The 22955-nt window shown below is 52.1% G+C and overlaps 3 protein-coding genes across 10 annotated transcripts; 1 reads left to right on the plus strand and 2 right to left on the minus strand.

The window, feature by feature from the left end:
* Window positions 1-3328: 3328 nt before the first annotated feature.
* On the minus strand, window positions 3329-11005 carry ECSCR (endothelial cell surface expressed chemotaxis and apoptosis regulator). Of its 4 annotated transcripts, XM_068534489.1 has the most exons (10): window positions 10903-11005; window positions 7581-7616; window positions 7290-7340; window positions 7069-7128; window positions 6040-6087; window positions 5297-5410; window positions 4807-4905; window positions 4561-4597; window positions 3833-3929; window positions 3329-3662 (listed from the first exon to the last, which is right to left on the minus strand). In XM_068534489.1, exons 1-10 carry the CDS (start codon window positions 10961-10963, stop codon window positions 3654-3656), a joined length of 612 nt encoding a protein of 203 aa, XP_068390590.1. In that variant the 5' UTR covers window positions 10964-11005; the 3' UTR covers window positions 3329-3653. The 4 variants fall into 4 exon arrangements, with proteins under 4 accessions (XP_068390590.1, XP_068390592.1, XP_068390591.1 ...); XM_068534491.1 differs by lacking the exon at window positions 6040-6087; XM_068534490.1 differs by lacking the exon at window positions 7581-7616 and having other exon boundaries at window positions 10903-11004.
* Window positions 11006-12621: 1616 nt separating this feature from the next.
* On the plus strand, window positions 12622-14505 carry SMIM33 (small integral membrane protein 33). Of its 2 annotated transcripts, none has more exons than XM_068534493.1 (2): window positions 12622-12701; window positions 14026-14505. In XM_068534493.1, exons 1-2 carry the CDS (start codon window positions 12693-12695, stop codon window positions 14503-14505), a joined length of 489 nt encoding a protein of 162 aa, XP_068390594.1. In that variant the 5' UTR covers window positions 12622-12692. The 2 variants fall into 2 exon arrangements, with proteins under 2 accessions (XP_068390594.1, XP_068390596.1); XM_068534495.1 differs by having other exon boundaries at window positions 12693-12701; window positions 14116-14505.
* A 2864-nt stretch (window positions 14506-17369) lies between these two features.
* Window positions 17370-22494, minus strand: STING1 (stimulator of interferon response cGAMP interactor 1). 4 transcript variants are annotated; one of them, XM_068534496.1, is made up of 8 exons: window positions 22405-22494; window positions 21928-22028; window positions 21172-21398; window positions 20858-21041; window positions 20503-20611; window positions 19383-19621; window positions 18464-18650; window positions 17370-17871 (listed from the first exon to the last, which is right to left on the minus strand). In XM_068534496.1, the coding sequence occupies exons 3-8, from the start codon at window positions 21396-21398 to the stop codon at window positions 17681-17683; spliced, it is 1137 nt and encodes a 378-aa protein (XP_068390597.1). In that variant the 5' UTR covers window positions 21928-22028; window positions 22405-22494; the 3' UTR covers window positions 17370-17680. The 4 variants fall into 4 exon arrangements, with proteins under 4 accessions (XP_068390597.1, XP_068390598.1, XP_068390600.1 ...); XM_068534497.1 differs by lacking the exon at window positions 22405-22494 and adding an exon at window positions 22369-22400; XM_068534499.1 differs by lacking the exon at window positions 21172-21398.
* Between the last annotated feature and the right edge of the window lie 461 nt (window positions 22495-22955).

The following is a 22955-nucleotide window of genomic DNA, read 5'->3' on the forward strand; positions in this document are numbered from 1 at the left end:
AAGAATGCTGGACAAGATTTGGGAAGCTGGGGCCTCTTGAAAATGTCTGGTACCTCAACAACCTTTCCCATTATCCTCTGAAACCTCACTTCCTCCTCTTCTAGATGGCTCATTTACTCCTCGATCAGTAAACAATGGTTTAGCTTGCAACCTTCTCAGGTGTTGCCATGCACATATATCCTAGAGCTCAGTTACACCTCAATTAACACCTCTGGATGAATTTTGCTATGACTATATCACCAGGACTAACTTAGAACTCCAAACCTCAACACTTAGAACACTTCTGTGCCAGTTTTTGCTTAAGCATGCCAACCACGCAACAAAAATAATTCCCACTGTCAAATTCAATCTCTGTGTTTGGTAAAAGAGGAAGCTGTGGGCTCAACAGCCTCCAGATGGAGGTGCCAGGGGAAACCAATCAGCAGGAAGAGTGAGAGCACCTGGGAAGGAAATAAAGGACAAGAACTTGGCAGTTCTCAAAGAGAGGAAGGTAGGCGCAGAAAGAAGTTCAAAGAGGTAAGAAAGGACATCCACAGGTCCAGGGGAAACTGCTGAGCAGAGGCACACAATGTTTTCCAGAAGATTCAAATAGAATTGAGTAGTACTAGCCTGGCTTTGGGAAACTGTGTTCTAGACCTAGGCTGGGGACCCTGCAGTGACTCTTCACCTGCTAAACCATTTTACCTAGAGCCAGCCTTGAATTTCTATCAGTTTTCTCTTACTTTTAGAAAAACTTGTTGAACTGTAGTGAATTTTTGCTGGTGATACTGAGGTTTGCCATGTGCCCTATATGATTGAGGTGCTGCCCCATCCAGCCCTGGAAGAAAGATACTGAGTAAATGATCCCTCTATTCAACTGGGCCTGTGCTCCTGAGCTGGCTTGTTGGTTGTCCCCCCATAGGATGAGGGGAGAAGCAAGGGAAGAACACACAGCAACCACCCCACCCCTGCCACCCGTTCCTGCTTTGGGGCCCTTTAGTCCTGTGTTAGAATAGGGAGGAAGCCGTCTTCTAAATGGCCACCATCCTGTTGTCTAGACATAAAGGAAGAGATATGGTCTCAGGGAAGCTGCAGGGAAAGGCTATATATACTTGGATTTCCTGTCAGAGGTGGGGTCTTGTTTTACATAAGTAGTAGGATCCTCCAGCAGAACCCCGTCTAATATAATTTGCTAGAGAGCGGAATTCAGCATTAAGTGAATTCATCCTCAACCCCTTCGCAAAGGGTAGTTATTTGGCAACAGGAAAATCAACATGGCTAATGTGGTATTGCAATGTCAGTTTCAGGGTAAAAGCCTTTCAATCTCATATTAATACAAGTTCACCCCATCTCTCCCATATATAAATACCTTAGGACTAACAGCTCATATTTGCAGGACATTGTCCAGAGTCAGGGGGAAGTTTGTGGCCTTATACTGAAGACGTCAACTTACCTAGAACGAAGCCCATGTCCTTGACCTAATTAGTCCAGCATGATAAGCATCTGAACTAAGTACCCATGGCAGTCAGAATAACAACAATTCAAACAGAATCCAGTACTTCTAGACATTGTTAGGTCACCTGCAGAGTTCTGTCCCAGTGATGGATTTTTGTACTGGAACTGGCTTGGAAGTCATATGCTTTTTGCATTGTGGCTTAAATAAAATATATCTGAATTATTTTTTAAAATGCTATAGTCTTGCTGTCATAGGTTGGGTACTCCTAGAAATAGAGTCTCTGAGATTTGCATGCTGAAGGTTTATTGGTGAGTGCTCCTGGAACTACAGTTGTGAGGAATAAGGGAAGCAGGATTAAGCAGAGGGAGAAATTGAGGCAAGGGGTCCAGGTCTTCATCTCCACCTCCCCACCCCATCAACTGGTCATCAGTCAGCTATGAGCCCTCAGCAGCCAACACTCCCAGCAATTCAAGATCAAGGGTCTTGATCCTGAAGTGGAACCTGGGTGGTGGTACTCCATGTTGTCTGCTGCAATTGCCAGCTAGTGCTTTTACTTCCCAAGTGTCTCCACATTTACTATTCCATTTTACCTACCAAGTAGCCTGTGAGAGAGACAGGGCCAGGTCGGGATCATTCTTCCACATTAATACACATGAACGCGCAGGAAAATCTAAGTCCAGAGAATCTAAGTCCCAGAGTCACCCAAGACTTGTCTCTGGCTCCCACCCAGAGCGATCTCTACTTAAAAGATTGTGTTTATTTTTTCTTACATCTAGAGTTTATAGAACTGTAAAATATAAGAACCCAAAAAGATAGTGAAGGCCAGGTAGTCTACCCACCTCATTTTAAAAGTAAGAAAGTAGGCTCAGAGATTGGGATGATTTCGCCAAAATCAAGCTACAAGTCTGTGGCAGAGCCCAGCCTTTTGACTAGATTTCCTGCACTCAAGATCCAGTTTTCATGATCTGTGATGTGCTGAGCACAGTGTACCACATAGGAGCTACAGACATGAGCAGGTTATAAAATCCTCTGCCCTAGAGTATTTTAGAATCCAGTAGGTTTCTTCAGGCCACTTTACTAGTTTCACTGAGACAAGTAGAGTGAAACTTTCTGTTCTAAGTGTTCTCTCTCCTTGCAGAGTCTAAATCCAGAAAAAAATAGCATATGGTTCCTTCAGAATGGGTAATCTATGCTCTAAACTGCCATCAACCAGATGCCTGTTGCACTCCATGCATACATACCCAGATGACTCTTCCATTGACTCTCCCCAACCAAGATTCATTTCCAAACCAGTGTCATGGTAGAGATGACTAAGATAACTGCATTCTTATTCTCTTGAAACAACTTTACAGTGTTTGTGAGCCATCATTCTGTGTCTTGGACACAAAAATCATAGTTGTGTGGGGCAAAGGGAGTGGATTTGGGTTTACGAAGTCACAGATCTATCCTCGCTCCAAACCTTCCCAGTGCTATTCCCACAGCTAGGACCAAAATGAGGCAAGTCTACCAGGGCAGGCAGAGGACATTTGCCCTTATATTATTCAGCTCTCATCACCGGAGTTTTCTAATCAGAATGCGTTGTGTGTCCCATGTTCTCACTCTCCAGACTTAAAACTTCTTTACTGGTGACAGTGATCACTGTTTACAGCTCCTTTTCTCTCCCTTCTATTGGAGTGGTTAGTCCTCGTCACTACTTAATAAACCAGGTGAAACAAGGCAGACTTGACAAAGAGTTCTCTCCACCTCCCAGGTTTCTCAGAGAGCTCCCCACAGGGGTAGAAACTTGCACACGTGCCTTACCTACAAAAGGAGGCCCCAGAGCTGCTAGAACACTCTGTTAAGAAATACCCATGGGAACATAGACCTTAAAAGAAATTAGACTGCAGGCTAGAAAATGATTTTAATGCAAAATAGAAAGGACCAATTCACTGTCATTTTCCTTGCTCTGGCCCTATAGACTCCTCCTCCCTGTGACTTTGAGATGGTGAGAGGAGCATGCTGTGTTTCTAGGGTGACTGCCCACGTGGGAAAGAGTCTCTCAGGCTGGCAGCTTGCTCCCAGATCTGGAGGAATGCTAATGTCCTTTAGATCTGGGAGTAGATGTGAAACAATAAAATAACATATCTAGTTTATTGCCTCTACCCATCCCATCGCCTTCCTTCTTACAGTCACAGGGAAGCTGCATCATTGTCAGATCCACAGGGACCCAAGGTCGCTTTTAAAGAACCTGCAAAATAAATACATAATGAGGATGGATGAAGTTAACCAGGAGTGGTAGGGTAGGGAATAGGAGAGAAGAGCCTGGATCTTTGAAAGTATCTCCTTTCTGGTTAAGGAAGTGGAGCCTGAAAGGAGGAGGAGGAGGGAGAAGGGAGGAAGGAACCAGGAAAAATGCACCTTCTCTGCTGAGGGGCATCCTTTGCTGTTATTCATGTTGATGTTCTTCATGGAGATGAGGGTGATGCTGTCTTTCTCTCCATTGGCTGTGGAGCAGCTGGGGAAGGAAGGGAACTTGGGTTAGAGACAGAAGGAGCCATAGGGCAATGGGGATCAACGAATTGGGGGGTTGTGAAACTTAACCTTTGTTTTGAGAAACCTTTATTTTGGTGGTGGACTATAATGAAATGAGTGTGTGCTTTGAAGCCCCAAAGACTTGTGTTTAAATCTTAGTTTTGCTACCTACTACTTGTGTGATCTTGACCAAGTTACAACCTCTCCTAAGTCTTAATTTTTTAAATGTGTAAAATGCAGTCATATCTGCCTTGAAGAACTCCTCTAAGAATCTGATATACAAAAATTTCTACCATAGTGCTTGGCACATATAAGGTGTTCAACAAGTGGTTCCTTAAATAAGTACCTTCTTGTTTAAGGAGTATATTAGAATCTGAATTCCTGCACTTTTCACGAAGGGGTTATAGAGACTTAGCCTTGGGGCTGAAGCGTTCCAGTCCCATCACCTGCCCGAGCCCTGGTCTCGGTGAGGCTGTCAGGATTCTGTGTGTGTGTGTGTGTGTGTGTGTGTGTGTGTGTGTGTGTGTGTGAAGGCAGGAAGTGTTGGTCCCTCTTGGAATGGGGGAGTAAGAGGTCAGTAGATGATTCTTCCCTTACACCTCTGACAGTCTTACCTTTCCGAGAGCCCCAAACTCCCAGGTTTCTGGGGATCTGTAAAAATCCAAAGGCACGGATTGGAGGTCACAGGCTGTAACTGAGAAGCCCAATCTTCCCCTCAAAGCCCACCCAGTGGACCCTCCCATTTCCCCTAGTGGTGCCATTCCTTCCCTCAACTCCAGGCTGGGTGTCAGTTCCAGAATCTAGCTCTGGGCCCCTCATCAAAGAGAGGCAAAGGGGACCCTGAGGGTCAAGGCATGTACCTTCAGACTCCTTGTTCTTCCGACACTTAAACCTTAGACTGACCACACTGACCAGGATGATCACCACAACCACTAGGATGGCAATGAAGCTGATAACACCTGAATAGGGAGAAGGATGGGGTGAAGGAGAAGCAGAGGACAGGATGGAAGAGGGCAACAGGAGTCCAAATTCCCTTCCCAGCTAAGTGCTGTGTAGACAGGCTCTGGGAGTAAAGTGAATTCCCCTTCTCTGTTGAATGAATGAGCTCTCAGCCTGCTATTCCTGGCTCCACAGCCCTGCCCCATCCTCCCTTAAGAACATGGAGCCCATCAGAGTCCAGAAGAGCTGAGTGGAGGGCCAGCGGAGGCTCCATCCCACCAGCGTCTTCCTCATCAGCCAAACCCTCCTAAACCAAATGGACAAGATTTGAACTTGTGTTCCCAGACCTAGAGTCCAAGTCAGCTCAGGCGTGAGGTCCCCTGCCACTCCCCACCTTCTCCTCCCTCTCACCGAATGCAGCCACAGTGAGCACCGTCTCTGACGTGGGGCTGGGCAGGATGGTCGAGTCTTCTCTCGTCCTCAAACTCATGGTGGGTAATTTGGATGTAACATTGTGAGAGGTGTCTAAAAGGGAGTAGGGATGGGGGTATCAGCGAAGGGACTGACACAGTCTATGTGAGAAAGCTGGCCCCCTCCCACTTCCCCCAGTTAGAGGACTGCAGAGAGAACTCATGCCCTACCAAAAAGACTTCCTCCCACCCTTCAGAACTGGGTGATGTGAGATCACGTGAAGAGCATTGCTGGTTGCTCATGTTCCTAGTTCCAGAGGACTTCAGAAAATTCAGGATGCTTCTCTCATTATGCTCTTCCCACCACACCCGTGGGGTCCAGAGGAAAGGGATTTATGCTGCAGAGATAGGGAGCCAGACCGGGCAAGGGGGAGCCATCTGTGTTTTGCCAAATGTTGAGGCGGAAGGAAGGAAGGGCATCAGATGTTTGTCCCCAGGCACTGACCTAACAAGCCAGGCTGCCAGTTAATGGGCACAAATTTCTGGTGTTCTTAAAAAATGGTATGGTCGCCCATCTCTGCCCCACTTCAACACATTTACTGCAGGCCTGATTGCTATTCCACTTCCTTATCCTCACCCAACTCCTAAGTTTAAGTCTGGAAGTGTAAAAATGCCCCAGAGCCGAGGGCTAGGATGAGAGAAAGGGTCAGGGTGCTCTTCACTGTGAACACAGACAGGACATACCTCTGCTTGTACTGCCACTGCTCTTGCCGCTGCTTGGGACACCTGTGCCTGCACCATGAAACAGGAGGGCCCAGATGGAGGGTATCCACCCCCTCCTAGTTTTCTCCCATGCTGCTGGGTGAAGGCCAACCTGCCCTGAGAAGCGTGTAGCCCTTTCCCGCCTTTTGTGTCTCCCTTTCCAACATTTTGGGTTCCCCTACCCCCAGCTTACCCCTTCTATGCCTTTATCAGTCCTGAGTCCAGGCTCCTTTTACCTTCACTGAGACCAGTTCCTGTCTCCACTTCCCCCCCACCTCAAGCCTCTCTACCTCTCTCCCAAAGCAGGGTACCACTGGTGTGGATCCTAGCCTTGAGAACCCTCACTGTGGGGCAGGACCTGGGCTTCCCGAGGCGGGAAGAAGGAACCCAGCCAGACATGACCCAGGGTTTTTCACCCCAAGTCCCAGGTACTCATGGAGTCCTGACGTGTGCTTCTGTGGCTGGGACCAAGTCAGTCCCAGCAAGGACAGGGGTGACCAGCCACGGCGCTTGAACTCAGAGTCATGGGTTTACTGGCTTCCATGGAGACCCGTGAGGGCTTCTGTGGAGCTGCTGCAGATTAGGAAGCATGCGTGGCCTGCTTAGGGCCTCAACCAGCATGTGTGCCGGGAAGCTCTTTAGCCCCAAATCTGCCTTCAGTTCCTCTGGGCCTTTACCTTTGCAGTTCCCTCTCCCTGGGATATGCCCTACCACCCTCCACCCCACAGTCTTCATCGGATTAACTCCTTCTTGGGCCTCAGCTTCAGAGATCACTCACTCTGGGATGTCTGGCCCCCAAGTCTGAAGTGGCTAATGTTGCCCGGGTTCCCATAGCACCTTCGGCTTATGCTCACCGTGGCCCTTCTCACCCTGCTTTGTAACTGTCAATATGAGGTCCTATTTGCTTGTCTGGTCCTCCACTTATCTGTATCGTCCTTTAGAGCAGAGACTGTGTCTGCCTCCTCGCTGGACCCTCCCTGAATGGCATCTGTAATCTGAGTGGCAGAGTACCTGGGATGCCGGTGCTGGACAGAGGGCTCGAGTAGTTGGGCTCTGCGGAAGGACCGTCTCCTGCAAGTACAAGTGGAGGGCAGCTGGAGGTGGGGCAGGTTTGGTGACACCACATTCCCTAGCCCACCCGAGAACCCTTGGGCTCCAAGCAGATCTAAAGGGCTGGGGAGAGGGCTGGGCAAGGGGCAGGGCTTGGCCCCTAGGCACCCACACTCACTCACCTGTCTGGGGGGAAGTTGGCTCTGTGGTTGGACTATGACTGCTGAAGTTTCCTGAAACAGATCATCTGAGACTGAGGGTCCACTGCCTCCTATTGCTCCATCTGCCTCTTTCCTTCGCTAAGCTGGTGTTTTCTAGTCTTTCTTCCTCCCCCTCCCCACGCCCCAACCTGTCATCTCTCTCCTCTCTCAAGGCATGTGAAAGATTAGTGCCAAACAGGCCTGGAGCTCTTTCCACTTTTCCTCAGCTCCCAGGCCAGAATGCTGGAGTAGGCCCTGTGCCTTTGGTCTTACCCTGAGGGCTAGTTGTCACGGGCTGGGAGTTGTGGCCTGCAAGAGAAAGCAGAACACGTAGACTAGCTTGGTGAGCCTTCTGCCCAGCCTTCACCCCCGCCCCGGAGAAGAACCCAGGCCTTTTGGCTTCCAGCCTCCCACGCTAGAAGGCAGACACCCTTGGCAGTAGGCTAGAGGATGTGACTCCAGCTCATGGCGCTGGCTTCCTCTGAGACAGTGACTCAATCACACCATCGCCACCACCTCATGGTTCAGTGTCCTAGAGTCCTTTCCTGTCTCTTCAGTCCCACATGGGTTATATACCGACCTGACACAAGGGCAGGGGAAGGTTATTCCAAAGTAGTGATATGTCCAAGGACAGAGGGCCAGTGACCTGCCACGTCTAGACAAAGACCCAGAACTCCAGGTCTCTAGCTAATGTTCTCACTACACTACCATGGAGCCATCCCTTTTCTGTGAATACTGTCATCCTGGTCTTGTCCCAAGGGAAGGGGATGGAAAGATGTGGTGAATAAGATGAGGTGAGGGATTGGGGTTGGTACCTGGGCTGTCTCTCTACCCCTCCAGCTGGAGGTAAGGGCCTACACAGGAAGCAAGTTCTGAGGTACATACAGGAGGCAAGGAAATTCTAGAACGAGCCACCAGTTTACTCTAACAGGTAGAGGCTACTTCAGAAATGGTCACTGTTAGCCAAACCCAGGGAAGAGGCAATTATCAGGAGGCCCCAGTCACAAGGCCTCGTTCTCCTTTGTGTGTGTGCATGAGTGTGCCTGAGGACCTCCACGCAGATGTGCATGTGTGCTGTGTGTCCATATATGTGTCCCCTGTGTGCATGGGACCTGAAAGGTCAGGTTGTGTTTGCTCATTTTCCACAATGAAATCATTCTTGAAACCTGTGAACAATGTGAAAGGAAAACAACATAGGGAAGTGGAGCCGCCCAGCTGGGTTCCCGTCCTCCACTAGCTGGGCTGGGACTGCAGCCGCTGGCCTGGCCTCCTGCTCCCTCAGCCCCTCATCATCAGGGAAGTACCAAGCCTGGGAGCCCAGGCCCCGGTGAACAGAGGCTGCTGAGGGCCAGGGACCTGCCCAGCCTGGGGCAGCCCACTAGTTTATTTTCTTCAGCCACTGCCTTCCTCCATGGGGCTATCACTTGGATAGTGTGGAAATAATTGCTTCCAAGCCCAAGCTTGCCCAAAGCCAGGGCTGTGTTTTTCCAGGTCACCATCTCTCATAGCCACATTCCCTCCTTGGGTGGGTCAGTCAAGAGGGGAGTTAAAACTTCTAGGTGCCCCAGCCTAGAGAGAACTCTTCCCAGCTGGGGAATCACCCTGGGTGATTTCAATCTGAGGCAATCTGAGGCATGTCTTAAAAAAAAAAATCTATCAGTTATTGATCAAGCATATCTAAGGTACCATCTTTGCTCTATAAGGTGATAACTAGTTTTTAGTGGGAAGGCACAGTTCACTGCCTTCCTGCATTTATCTAGAAGCAAAACTAGTGTCTTAGAAGGAGTTCCAAAGTCACAAGCTCTGAGTCCCAGTGGCCTGCTCTCTCTTTGTCTCCTGTCTCCCCTCCCCCTACCGGAACAGTCTGTCAACAGTGGATTCCTCTGTGAGGAGGGACTTGGGGAGCATCTGTTTCTATAGGCCGGGCTGCCTCTGACCACTAAGCACAGGGATATCTTACTTTCCTGTCTCCCCTCCCTAATCCCTACCTGCTTCACTCCCTGCCAGCCTCTCTCTTCCCCCTCTTCACCACCACCACACTGTTCTCCTCAGCAGCATAGTTTAGTAGTTAAACTCATGGATTTTGCAGTCTGAAGGTCTTGAGTTCAAGCCCTGACTCTGTCACTTACTGTCTGACCTGGGCCTCGGTTTTCTCTTCTTTAAAATGCAAGTGATTTTAGTAGCCCAAAAGTCATTGTGAGGATAAGAAAAGGCACATAAAGCACTTAACACAGGGCCTGACAGTTCATGCTCAAGAAATTCTGAACATTTAAATTTTTGCCCCCTTCTCTCCAATCCTCCAAGTTTCAAGTCTGCCCTGAATCTGTGTCTCCACAGTCACGTCTCTTTGTGGGCCTGAATATCCTCAAAAAGATTCCCCAGTCCACCAAAGGAAGGAAACAGCGAGGGCTGTGAGATCCTGGGATGAGCGGCTAGGATACTCAAGGGTGATTGTAGCTCAGGAAGAATCACTCAGGACATTCCTAACCCTGGAGCTTGGCTGGGACAGAACGGCAGGTAGGGAAGCTGGGAGAAGCCTAGGTTTGTGAAAATGTGCCCTCGTGGGTCTCACCTTTTAATCTCCTCCTCTGCCATTTCTGAGGTTTCTACGGCAGTCTAGTCCCCCAGCCCCAGATCAGATGTGTGACTCTATCCTCCCGGGAGGGGGTGGGGGGAATAGGAATGGGATGATCAGAGTTTTATCCCCAGTCCTTGGGCTTTTAGAAAAACGTCTGACCTCTCCAGGAGACAGAGCGTTGGGGAACTCGGGCCCTCTCACCCACCGCCAAGAAACCGCCATCCTCCCTCCCCATCCAGATACTCTTGAACCCCCTTCTGCCGCTTTGAGCACATGCTCATAAATCCTCCACAGAGGACCTGTGGAGGGTGAGGTGGGGGTGGGGAAGGGATGACCGAAGGGAAGTTTCTGCCCTGTGAGTCAGAATCTCCTGGATTTCTCATGGTTCCCAGAAACCGCTCCCTAATTAGAGGACCCCTTATGAGCTGCTTCACACTCATCCGCTAGCAGAGCTCTGTCTGAGAGGTGTTGTTCCCAGGTCATTTCCTCTGGGGGTCATTTCATCTGGCCTCCTAGATGAAATGCGTACATCTTCTTTGGCAAATGGTTCTTTGTATCTAACCTGAGTCCCTCTTCCTGTGATTTGAGCATAAAGTCAATATTTGGAAATCCCGGGTTGTTACTCCTCATACGAAAGAAGAAAAAAGATCACCTGTAAAGCCAAGGTACAGACAGTTTTGTGCTAGGACACCCTGGAAGGAGTTTTCCAGCCTCAACCTCACACCAAGACAGTCACCTCCCACATTTCAGGGGGCCAGCCTCTCCGGGGGCCCCAGTTCACCCTGGAAAATGTCCCACAAAAGAGTCTAACCATACCTCTATTTTACCGCTGCCTGGGAATGACCAGCTCCCAAGCCAAGTGATCCCCTTCACAAAAAGGCTCTGGAATTTCCCTCCTGGTGAGCGAAGCCCTGGATGCAGAGCCTGTGTGGTGTGTGTCCTGAAGGAGAGACAGGCGCCCAGGACTGCCGGCCGCAGGAGAGGAGCTGCTGAAGGACAGTGGCAGGTGCCTCTTACCTTGGAGCAGGAGGAAGCCCAGGATGGCCCAGCACAGCTGCGTTTCTCCGACGCTCCCCATGTCAGCTGGGTCTGCGGCAGGCAGGCAGCCTCTGTGCGGAGGCTCTGTCCATAGTGGAAAAGAGAGAGGGAGTGCTGGGGCGGGATGGGGGTGGGGGCTGACTCTCCAGAGCTTCCTGTCAAAGAATAGAAGGAAACAGATTGGGACTGGCTCCAGGGGCCCTGCTCAGCCCGGCAGCCCAGTTGAGGATGTAAGGCTGAAACAGCCGCACCTGTGCCCGGGCTCCTCGTGGCCTGGGCTAGGGCCACCGTGGTCTCCTCCAGGACCTGTGCCCAAAAGCCAGCAAGGGCAACCTGGCCCCGTGCCCCCTCTCTTCCCCTCCGTGGGGGTCCATCGGTCCCTCCGTACACCACCTGGAGGCTTTCTTGGAGTGTAACTCTGTTTCACTGAGCCCTATAGCTCGGCCCACCGGCCGCCCACCCTCTGTAGACTGAACCTCTACATGCCTCTCCCTCCTCAGGGCTCCGGATGCAGATGGGACTCCCTACATCTTTCAGGGAGACCTTACAAACATTACTGTTATTCTGAATAGAAAAACAAGAGGACCACGTTCTAAGCATCCCTCCCTCAGCCCTCCCCTCACGTTGGGGTCAGGTGTTCCCTGTGCTCCAGCAGCACCCTGTCCTTAGCATCCAGCCAGCCAGTTGCACTCGCTCTGCCGGTCAAGTCAGCAGCCCAATGACCAACAGCTTAAGCGAGCTCGGAGGTCTGAGTGGGGTCCCTAAACATTAGGGTGTGTAGCAGCTGGGCTGAGAGACAAGGAATCAGGAGGCCACATCTTACTTCCTGGGATCAAATCACTGGGTGAGGGGAGTTCCTGGGGCGTCTCCTGGTCTCCAGACTGGAATAGAGGGTGGTGCATGCACAGCGAGGGACAGATTGAGGGATGGCTGGTCCCATGGAGTTAGTTGGGAACCAAAAATTATCCTTTATAAACTGTCTCCGGGGAGAGGAGAGACTGGTGGGCACTTTTTGTGACTTGGATGCATTAAAGCACACACATTCACAAATGAAGTTATAGACAAGTGCAAAGAGACATACCAGAATTCATATTTGTGAAAGTCAAAGAAGAAAAAACCCAAAAAGAAAAGAATGCCTTGCATGGGAATGATAAATGTCAAATTCAACAAGATGTTTATCCCTAAGGTGAGAAGGAGGGGAGAGGTCAGGGAGTGGGGCTTCTATTTTATTTGTAATGTTTTAGTCCTTAAAATTTTTTGAAATCAATGTGACAGACTATTGAGATGAACAGAACTAGTGGTTGGGCCAGAGAGATTTAGTATATTATAGTCTGCACTTTCCAGTGTGTTTGAGAAATCGCTTTTTTAAAAAAAATCAAAGATAATGACTTCAAGGAATCAGTTGGGATAGAGAGCAGGCAAGTCCTGGTGGGGGGTGGGGCGGGATTAAGGCGCTGGCCAAGTGCCTGGGATCTTGTGGAGGAGGGACAGGCAGGCAGACCTAGGCTCCTGAAGCTGGTAGGGGGCATGAAAGGAGGTGCCAAGGAGTAAGATCAAAGCACTCTCAGAGATGAGGGCTGGGCTCAGGGTAGTCCAGATGTTTGAGGAAGTAAAAGCGCAGGAGAGAGCGTTGAGGCTGCGTGTGCAGAGGGTGTGTGCCCCGTAAGCCCCATAGACGTGGCAGCTCCGGGTAGGGACCGAGCTGGGGAGGCAGGCTCTCCTTTGCCCGGCTGGCCGCCAGTCCCGAGGGAGCCTTGCACAGCGGGACAATGCATCAGGTAGATTCTCAGCTCACCCCCTCCCGCCAGGCTGGTGAGACTCCCCCCAGGGGCCCCAAGCCTTTCACCAGCCTGTGCTTCCCTTTTCCCCCCCCCGTACATCCGGAGCTGCTTCCCCACCCCCTGACCTGGGAGCTCTGTGGCCTGGGCCCCAGAGAGCTCTGACTTTCAAGCAGGGTGGGGAGGTAGGTATTGAGCTTTCCAGATGCCAAGGGACAGGTATTGGGGAGGGATGGGGTGGACAGTGTGACTCAGGAACTAAAGGGAGTGGGTTTGTCCTGGCCAGCCCTTCCTGGACCCCAGGTGCCTAGCCATGGGGATAGCCAGGCTGAGGGTTCAGGGTTAGGGGAGGGGCTCCACCTCAAGAGTCTGCTCCTCAAGGTCCAGCTGGGGAAGAGAAGACTAAGGAGATAGTTTCTTGAGCCTGTGATAACTTCACCAGCTCTGGGGCTTACAATTTGGAGGTTTGCTACCTTGATGGTAATCCCCCCAACCCCCTCTCAATACTTAGCAGGATAGAGACAGACAGAGGTAGGGATCATGACCCCCAGCTTTTGGTAGAAGACCCTGAAAGAGAACAGAGGTTGGCGTGGGGTCTCCTCAGTCCATCTTGGACAAAGCCAAGAATCCACACTGGGCATTCCCTCCCCTCCAGGACCCTGAACCTGATTCTGAGCGGGGTGTTTTGGGGTATAGCTCTTGCCTCACTCCAAGCCTCTGGGGTTCATGCCTCCTCTTCCTCTCTCCCTCTCCCCGGGGTACACCCCTCTTCCTACTGTGTGTGTGGAAAGTAGTGGGAACGTAAGATGCTGGACACAATGACTCCTTTTTCCTGGGACTTTAAGGAATAGCTGTTCACTGCCCCCCTGGCCAGGGCATGGGACAGCAGCCCATAGTGTGCTAAGATTCCTGACCCAGGACATAGGATCTATTTAGGAATTTTGCTGAAGACCTGGGAAGAGAGAGCAGTGGGAGGGGACTTGGCAGGGGGTTGTGGGTGGGGGGGGGGGGAGGCCAACTTTATATGCCAGGCTGTAATAAAGCCCCTCTCTTTGTCCCTTTCCGAATGACCTTGTTGCCTTATCTCTGTTTTTTTTCCCCCTCTGTCTCTGTCTCTCTGCATCTATCTTCACTTCTGTCTCTTTATCTCTCTCTTTTTCTTTCTGTCTCTCTCTTTGTATCTTTCTCATTCTCTCTGTATCCCCCTCTGTCTTTTTCTTTCATTTTCTCTATTGTTATGTGTGTTTATCTCTGTGATTCTCTGTCTCTCTCTTCTCTCTCTGTCTTTACTGTCTGTCTTTCTTTGTCTCTCTCTCTCTCTCAGTTCCCTTTGGGTGTCTATCTCTCTCTATTTTGGTCTTTTTCTGTGTGTATGTGCCCATGTCACCCTCTCCATCTGCTGCTTCCCTCCCAGGCTGGCCACCATCCCTGGCTTTCTGCAGCTGTGAACGGCTCAGCGGGGCAGGTGCCCCAGAGGCAGCTTCCGAAGGTGCTGGGCGGGACCTGGGAACCACCTCAAGGGGTCGGGCTGCCCCTGCTAACTGTCATTGTCACTGCCTTTGTCTTGCTGGCAGTCTGTATCGTGGTGGCAGTCCACTTTGGGCCAAGGCTACACAAGGGCCATGCCACTCTCGCCACAGAGTCACCATCCCCAAAGCCAGAGGGAGGCATCTCTCTCACCCGCTGGCGAGTGCTGGGCCGTCAGGACAGTCATGAAGATGCCCAGCAGGAACCTCCTGGCTCTGACTCCTGCCCTGTGCCAGATGGGCCCAGGTTCAGCATTGATGAAGTCACATTTCTGTAGGAGGGAGACTTTGGAAAGTTGGCCTGACCTGGCTCAGAACAAGAAACTGGACAGAGAATTAGGGCAAAAGCAAATTGGGGCCTGGGCATCAGAGCTTCGGAAGGGCACACATGGACTTAGCTGGAGCTGCCCTCTCAGCAGAGTATTTATACAGAAAGCCCTGTTGTGGACCAAAAAATAAAAGAAGCTTGAATGCTGCTGTGAGCATTCCCAGGGTCCAAGTTGCCCTTACAAACTTACCCCCTCCTCTTCAGGGACCACCAGACCACTGAACCTCCCTCTCTGAGTTCCTACTCCCTCCACCACTTCTCATCTCCTCCCCTTTTGGTGTCAAAGTGAGTCTAGCTTGGAAGATTCCACCACCCACCCCACCCCTGTGCAGGGATGTCAGAGGCTCCTGGTAGAGGACCCGTTCCCCACAGCCTGTGAGGGCTAGCCAGGGAGAGCCAAGGCAAAGAACCCAGGGGTCTGCCTTCTCTGAGACTCAGGAAAGAAAGGAAAATCTGTTACCCTTTACCTTTGGCTGTCAGGGCCCAGGTCTTGCCAACAACTACCAAGGCCCTTAAAAGCCCCAAGCACCAATCATAGCTCCCCAAATTGTCTTTGAATTGCCCCCACTATCTTGGAGCAAGACTCTATCTTGCCTTCCCAGGATGGGATAGAGGAAACTGGGGGGGCTCTCAATACCTCCCACTTTCTGTGCGCATTGGCCTGTTAGAACTAGCCTAGCATTTACCCCAGGACATTTCCCAGATCCAGAATCTTCCAGCTGGTGGGAAAACAGGAAAGGAAAAGGAGCTCCATGGAGGTTGTCTGGGGAGAGGAAGGGGTGGGGATCCCTGCAGGGGGCGGGACATGGAGGCTGGGAAGATGCAGGAGGCCAGGAAGGCAGAACAGAACCTCCCAGTGGCTCTCTGGAAAGGTACCCCTTTCCCTGACACCTTTGAGTCTCACTTATGTGCAGTCAAGAACATGCAGACAGACATTTATGGAGGAACTTCTGGGTGCTTTACTCTGGGGGACACCTCAGGGCAACAAGTCAACCCTGGGCACTGTCCTCGGTGAGACCCCAGTACAGTCAAGGACTCTGAGAAATAACAGAAGATGAAGAGGAACAGAGACGGGGATTGTAATGTGTGCAGAGGACTGGCTTGCCTCCACTGAGACTGGTAAGAGGCAGCTCTAATGTTAATAGCTGCTCCTTCCTGTGGGCCCACTATGTGCTGGGCTCCAGGCTCATCCATGGACCTACAGATATTATATTGTTTACTCCTCATAACAGCCCTGGGAGGAGGAGCCACTGTTATCCCCATTTACAGTTGGGGATATCAAGACACCCAGGAGGACACAAGTACCAAGTGGTGGAATCAGGATTTGAACCTGGGGCCGTCAGACTCCATAGTCTGAGCACCATGTTGGGGGCCGGATGCATAGGGAAAGGTTATGTTGGGGATACCCTTAATTCTGGGCTGGTTTTTAGGTGTTGGAATGACTGCTGTGAAGTTGGGGGATCCTCAGGGGCAGAATGGCTGGTACAGTGGGGGAGGAGAGGAGACTGTCTTCCCCTTCACTCCCTTGGCTCTCTCTTTACTCTCTGTCATCCTTGGGAGCAGTGGGTTGCTTCTGGCCGATGTGTGTCTGTGTGTGGAGTTTTTCTCCACAGTAATACTGTACTCAGAAATTCGTATTGAGCATTTGTGATAAAAACAAAGGTGGGAGGGAGGGAATAAGTCTCGGACGGAATGGATGGAAGTGGCAGAAATGGGCTGTCCGGCCTCCCAGATGGGGGCAATTTTGCCACCACGGTGTCGTTGCAATGGCTCAGGTCTAACAGTGACGGCACAAAGTATGGCAGGTGGCCAGCTGCCAGTGGCAAGGTCCCCAGCGTATATCCCATCACCTCACACAAACCCTCTTCCCCCCGTTATCCAGGGGATTCTCATCCGGAGACATTTATTCAGTGACCCCTGCTTCTTTGAGCAGCCCCTTGCCCAGGACACATGTGTGTAACCCTCATGGCATCTGTGTGCTGGCTCAGGCCCCTCCCTGTCTCCCAAGCCTCCCACTGGAGACAAGGGCACTGAAAGGACAGGTGGAGCGGGGGTGCTGCCCAGCTCTATGCCCTCAGCCCAACTGGTGGGCTCTGTCTACACTGAAATGATAGCTACCACCCCATGGCCCTGTACTAGGATGAGGGGGGTTGTAAGGAAATGTGTCTGTGCAAGCAGATTTGGACATTGCAGATAATAATGGCCAACCGCCTGTGTCAGTCAGAGTCTGGCCAGAAAAAGATGGCATACTCAAATAATCTGAGGAAGGTTTAAAAAGGGGACTACTTAGGGACTTCCCTGGTGGTTCAGTGGTTAAGACTCCAAGCTTCCACTGCAGGGGGTGCGGGTTCAATCCCTGGTCAGGGAACTAAGATCCCAAATGCTGCATGGTGTGGCCAAAAAAATTAAAAAATAAAAAATAAAAAGGGGACTATTTAGAAAGGGCAGGTGTAAGGAAACTACAAGTGAGAGTGAGCGCTCCAGACTGAGCATCAGTGAGGCTCCAATACCACTGCCAGGACTGAAGGGGCATGAGGAGGAGGAAGTTAATGAGACCTAGAGATAGACAGGGTTACTGAAAGGGTCCTTTAGGTCTAGAGAGAGCCCACAGTGACCTTGGTACTGCAGGGAGGGACCTGGGGGAATAGATACCCCAGGCTCACCCTTCCCTTCCCCTCCTTCTCCCACTGGGGCTTCCCATTGACTGAATGTGACCAGAAGCCAGAGGGCAAGGGAGCCTGTTGAAGCCATCCCAGGACAGAGGAGAGGTAGAGAGTAGGTCTGAGGGTCCAATGGAAGACACCCGGAAGATCCTTTAAGTTTACCTGGCATTTAGAGTTTATAAAAACCCATACAGCCATAGTCCTCACAAAAACTACCCTGTGAGGTAGGTAGGGCAATGATTATAATCCCATTTCATAGATGAGGACACTGAGGCTCAGAGAGGTGAAACAACTTGCCCAAGGTCATAGGATTCATCTTGAGATGTCAAGTCCAAGGACCTTCTCTGAGAGGCCCCCTATGGGAGGAAATGGCTCTGCTAGGCCTCTAGCTGCTGAAGAAAGAAATCCTCCAATCCAGAGTCTTGAGGATGGCCAGGGGCTCATGGAAGGTGACCCTGGGCCTCAGAAGACATCCGAGCGGAGCGGGAGAGGCTGTTCCATGCCACTGATGAGGAGCTCAGGCTCTTGGGACAGTGTGGAGGAAACGGGCATCACCGAGGTCCCCATGGTGCCCATGGTAACCTCCCTTTCCTCCTGCCGAAGGTGCTGGAGAATCTCTTGTGACAAGGAGAAGCTGCTTCCCTCTGCGGGTTCTGGAACAAGGGTGGGGGTGGGGAGTGGGGTGAGGGCCTCACACATTCCCACTCTAGCACACCCAGAGGACTTGCTGGGTGGATCCTCCAACCCTCCCTCTCCCCCACCTCCCTGCATCTCCTCCCCACTCCTAGCCACTGGAGCTAGGGTTTCATGAAATCCTAGAGCTAGCAGTGGTTTTAGAGACAAGAGAATTCCACCCTCTTTCTTTTAGAGATGATACTCAGAGAGGGGCAGATACCTGCCTAAGGTCACAGAGCAAGGGAGTGGCATGGCTGAGGCTGCAGCCCTGGACTCTTGGCTCCTGGCCTGCGGCTATCTGCTTCTTCTAGCAACCCTAGATGAAGTGAGAGGCCCCTAGAGCCCACCTCTTCACACTCCACCCGGGACCCATAGCCAAAGGCCTCAGAAAGCAATCACGTATCCCACGGTGGGGAGATGGGACCTCTCCCAGGGGAGGAAGGGGCAGGGCTTGAATGCCCTGACCACTTGGGAAGACCCGGGCACGGTGCTGCCATATCTCCTGCTGACCCCCTGGGAGACCCCTGGGGCCCCCAGCTTTTCCTGCCCTTAAGCCTATCAACCCCTCACCCTGGTAGACAATGAGGTGGCAGTTGTTCTGAGACTCAGGGGCAGCTGCCAGAATGTCTTCAAGTGTCCGGCAGAAGAGTTTGGCCTGCTCAAGCCGATCCTCCCGGCTAAAGCCAGCTCGGCCATCCTGTGACATGGCAAACAGGGTCTGCAAGGGGGTGGCATATTCCAGGATACAGATGCCTGCCTGGAGGCGGTAAAAGGAAGCCCAGACTCAACCAGAGGCCAGGCAGACAGACGCTGGACCCCAGTGCCACTGCTTAATCTGTAGGGATGGAGTCAGGGGAGGTGGCCACCTGATGGGGTCTACTGTCTGGTTGGCCTTTGCCTCTGACACTCCACTCCTAAATCAGGGCCAGGGCTGCATTAAATTTACCCTTCCCAGATCCTCCTCCTAAGATTCTCAGGGCAAGGCCCACTGAGCTAGGCTGTCAACTGCTCCAGCTGGAAGTCAAGTCTGGGGATGGGGCTCTGGGGTTCAGCCTTGGCTGGGTTCCCCATAGCCCACGTGAAATCCTTCAGACATTCTCACGGCCTTCATCTAGGGCAGCTTTATGGTCCAGAGCATGGTATACTCAGGGTGAAATTGTCCACTTTCTCCCTGGTTCTCTGAGTCTCAGTTTCCTCTTCTGTAAAGTAGGGGCTATAACAGTCCCTACCCCACAGGGTGGTAGTGAGGGTGCAGTGAGGTAGTCAGATGAAGCACCTGGAATAGCATCTGGCATGCAGTAAGTGCTCAATTAATGTTACTTGTCAGTATCGTCATTCAGAGCTCAATTTTGCCCAGCCCTGGGACCAATTGGAGAAACTGAGGCTCAGAGAAGGGCAATGAATTTTTATCAGGGCTTGGCCAGGGCCCAGAGTTCTGGGTCCCTAGGCCTGACCCCTCCCCAGCATTCCCACTTCCCTGCACACTCACCGGCTGCCCATTCTCCAGAAGCTCATAGATGCTGTTGGTGTAAACCCGGCCCTTGATGCCAGCACGGTCAGCACTTTGCTCGGGCAGCTTGTGTAGGAAGCGAATGTTAGGGTCAGCCATGCTCAGGTCGTCAGGCACCCCACAGTCCAACGGGAAGAGGATGTGCAGCCGGTGGCTTCCTGCGCCCCGTAGCACATTATTGTGGAACTGATTGTAAATTTGGATCCTGGCCTGGAGCCCTGGGGTGGAGAGGCCCAAGAAGTCATTTCCACCAACTGTATCTCCCACCCAACTCAGGACAGAGACCCACATCATTGTTCCCCTCAATGTGTGGGTGCAAGAGAACCGAGGGGCCAATCCACTCACATTGCCTGGGAGGCCAGGAGGGGAAGAGCATGTGAGCATCCTCCCCGCCCCTCCACCTACTCCCACCACCCCTTTCTCTCCCGCACTTGACCTTTGTCCAGATTTCTGTCAGCCCCACTCCTTCCCACCACAGCTTTCAGGGCTCTGAGAGGCAGGCAGAGTCCTGGGAGGTGACATGCCAGCAGCCCCACATGCACTGAGCCAGGCCTCTAGAGGAAGCCCTGGTGTCAAGGGAAGGCAGTCACGAGACAGGGGAGAACCATGGCCTTGACCAGCAAGTCAGAGGAATGAGACACGACCCATGGGCTCCCAGTGGGGTAGTCAAGGGTCCAGGCTCTGGACAGACCTGGGTTCCAATCCTGTCTCCTCCTCTAACTAAGCTGTGTGACTTTGGACAAGTCACTTTATCTCTCAGAATAGCTGTGAAAACAGGGGTGATGATTATCCCTTCCTCACAGGGTGTGAATTAAAGGAGAAAGTGCGCATGAAGGGCATACAGCATGCGGCAAAAATTTATTGAAAGAATTCATGGGTGACTTGGGACAAGTCGCTTAATGGATCTAAGCTCCAAATTTCTTCCTGTCAACCAGGCATAATAATAACAGCCTTCATGCCTACAAGATTGCTTTGGGAATCAAATGGTTTGTTAGACATGAAAATGCTTTGAAAATATATTGAGTTCTGGAAACACAAGGTTGTGTGTCTTACTGTCTGTCCTGTAGATCTGGAAATGGGGGCAGAGAGGATGGCCCACCTGGCAGGATCAGCCGCAGGTACCCAATATAATATGACCAGGCCAGCCCATGAGCCACATTGAAGTTCCTTTTTTCACAGATGGCAGAGACCTCTGCTGGGGCCAGGCCCTGTGGATAGCAGGGTGGGGCTGTGGGGCCTCCAAGAAGAACAACCAGAGCCCTCCTCCTCCCCCCAGGATTACCCAACCTGCTGCCATTTGGCTCCGTTCTCTGCCACTGCTGAACCCAGACCATTATAGGCTCCATCCAAGGACCAGCCTCTAAACTAGTCCCACTCCCAGTACTAAGCTCAGAGCAGGTCACATTTGCCACACCTCCTCTTGAGCAGACCCTCCACCTCTCTTTGTGTCGTACCTGGAGGCCCAGGAGGATGTTAAGTGCCTGTGAGAGGCCCAGGAGAGCAAGCATCCAAGTGAAGGGCAGGCCAGCCACGTTTGGGAGGGAGCAGTAGAAATAGCAGGACAGCAGCAGCAGGGCCCCACGGCGCATGGGGCAGCCCAGGCAGGCCCGCACAGCCTTCCAGTAGTTGCCCTGGTACCTGCAAGTGACAGCCAAGCTCCAGACCCCAGCCCAGCTCAGCCAGAGAGATTCAAGGAGGGGCAGGGCTGGGGGTCAAGGGAGTGAGACATGTTGGGTGCCTAATCGCCATGGGTACTGCAGGGAGTCACCTGGAGTGGACGTGGCACAGCTCCTCGGCCAGACTGCAGACCCCCTTGATCAGCAGTCCCATCTGCTGGGAGGCCAGGTGGAGCACCAGCCACTGGAGAGTGTAGTCTGGCAGCTCCCCCAGCCCCCAAAGGGCCGCCAGGCAGGTACCTAGCAGGACAAAGGCTGCCTTCTGGGCCCTGTGACCCCTGGGCCGTGGGATGGATGGATGCAGGCTGGAGTGGGGCATCTGTGGATATCAAGAAATCCATGGTTGTGTTCCCCTCACTCTTCTATTGTTCCGGGACTGAGGCTCTGGCTGGGCACTTGCCCCAGCTCTACGTTTCCCTGGTGCCTAGCCATACCCAGAGGCTGCTCTTGGAGACACCTCGAGGGGACAGGCTGGGCATACAGCATCCCAGAGCTCCGATCCAAGAGAGGTTTGTTGAAAACAGAGCAGGTGGAGAAAGAAATGCATGCGCCCCACATACACACCCCACCCAAGCCCAGTGAGACCACAGGTGTGGCAAAGAAAGAAGACAGCGACTACCCCAGACCTAGACCTGAAAGTGTCCCGTGAGGTACCACCCACCTGGGGACCCTTGGGGACCGGGGCTTCCCTCTCCCCACAATCTACCCCAAGGAGGACCTTAGTCAGCAAAGCTGAAAACCACAGTTCAGAGGGTAGGGGCAGGGCAGCCAGAAGGTTGCCACCCACCTCTGCAGCTTCTGCAGGGGCCTCAGCCTTGGAACTCTGGCCGGGCTGCTCCTGATCTTACCTTCTGCCTCCCAGATGGCAGCTTGTTTCTGGAAGGCAACAGGGAGAGAAGGCCCGGCACAAGGGCTCCCAGCAACCAAGGACGGCCTCTCAGGGTGTAGCCTGAAAATGAAAGGTTAAAAACAATGGAAGCTTCCTCCACAGCACTTGAGCCCTGGCATCTCACCAAACCACAGCTGCACTGGGCTGCGCTGGGGAGGTTATTTCCTGCCACCCAAGGAGGGAGGAAAAGCCTTCCCACCAAGGCCCCGGTGAGCCGCGTCCCAGTATTGGGGTGAGGGAGAAAGCTTGAGAAGGCCCCCATTCCACTGCCCATCCCCGAGACCGAGGGCATTCAGAAACTCCCTCAAACTCCCTGCAGTCACAGCCCTGAACGCCGGCTGCCCCTCAAGCACCCACAGTCAAGCCCACTCTACCAACACCCACGAGGCACTTCACACACCCAGCCAAGCACACACACTACACCATGCTGCCCTGCCTGCTTGTTTTATTCTGATTTCCAGATGCAGATCCTCTTTTTCTGAAGATTGTGATATCAGGCCGGAGGCGGGGGAAATGAAGAGTTATTTCCTGTAACAACAGCCTTCTAGTAAAAAGCTTAGTGGGAGCAGAAGCCCTGCAGAAGAGCGGGGTTTCGGCTCTCCACAGGAAGTGGCAACGCCTGTGACTTCTCAGAGAGAACTGGGTGCTTCCAGCCAAAAAGGCAGTCGCGTGAATAATAATAATAGTAACAATAATAAAGTGCTCACCGTGCTCCAGACATTATGCCAAGCGTTACATAAATTGTTTCACTTAATCCCCTCAGCCACCCTGTCAGGAAGGTATAGTACTAACCTCATGGACAATCTGAGGCTCAGTGAGGTGAATTAACTTGCCCTCGTCCCCTGGCTAGTAAAGGAGGGAGTGGGGACGTGAACCAGGTAGGTGGCTCCAAAACCCAGCTGGTTCTGTGCCTTGATTTCCCAGAAAGGGGTGGAAGGTGTCGCTGTACTTTCTCTCCCCTACAATGGCTCACAAAGGGGCCCCCTG

This window comes from Eschrichtius robustus, chromosome 2 (assembly GCF_028021215.1).
Source record: "Eschrichtius robustus isolate mEscRob2 chromosome 2, mEscRob2.pri, whole genome shotgun sequence".
NCBI lineage: Eukaryota > Metazoa > Chordata > Mammalia > Artiodactyla > Eschrichtiidae > Eschrichtius > Eschrichtius robustus.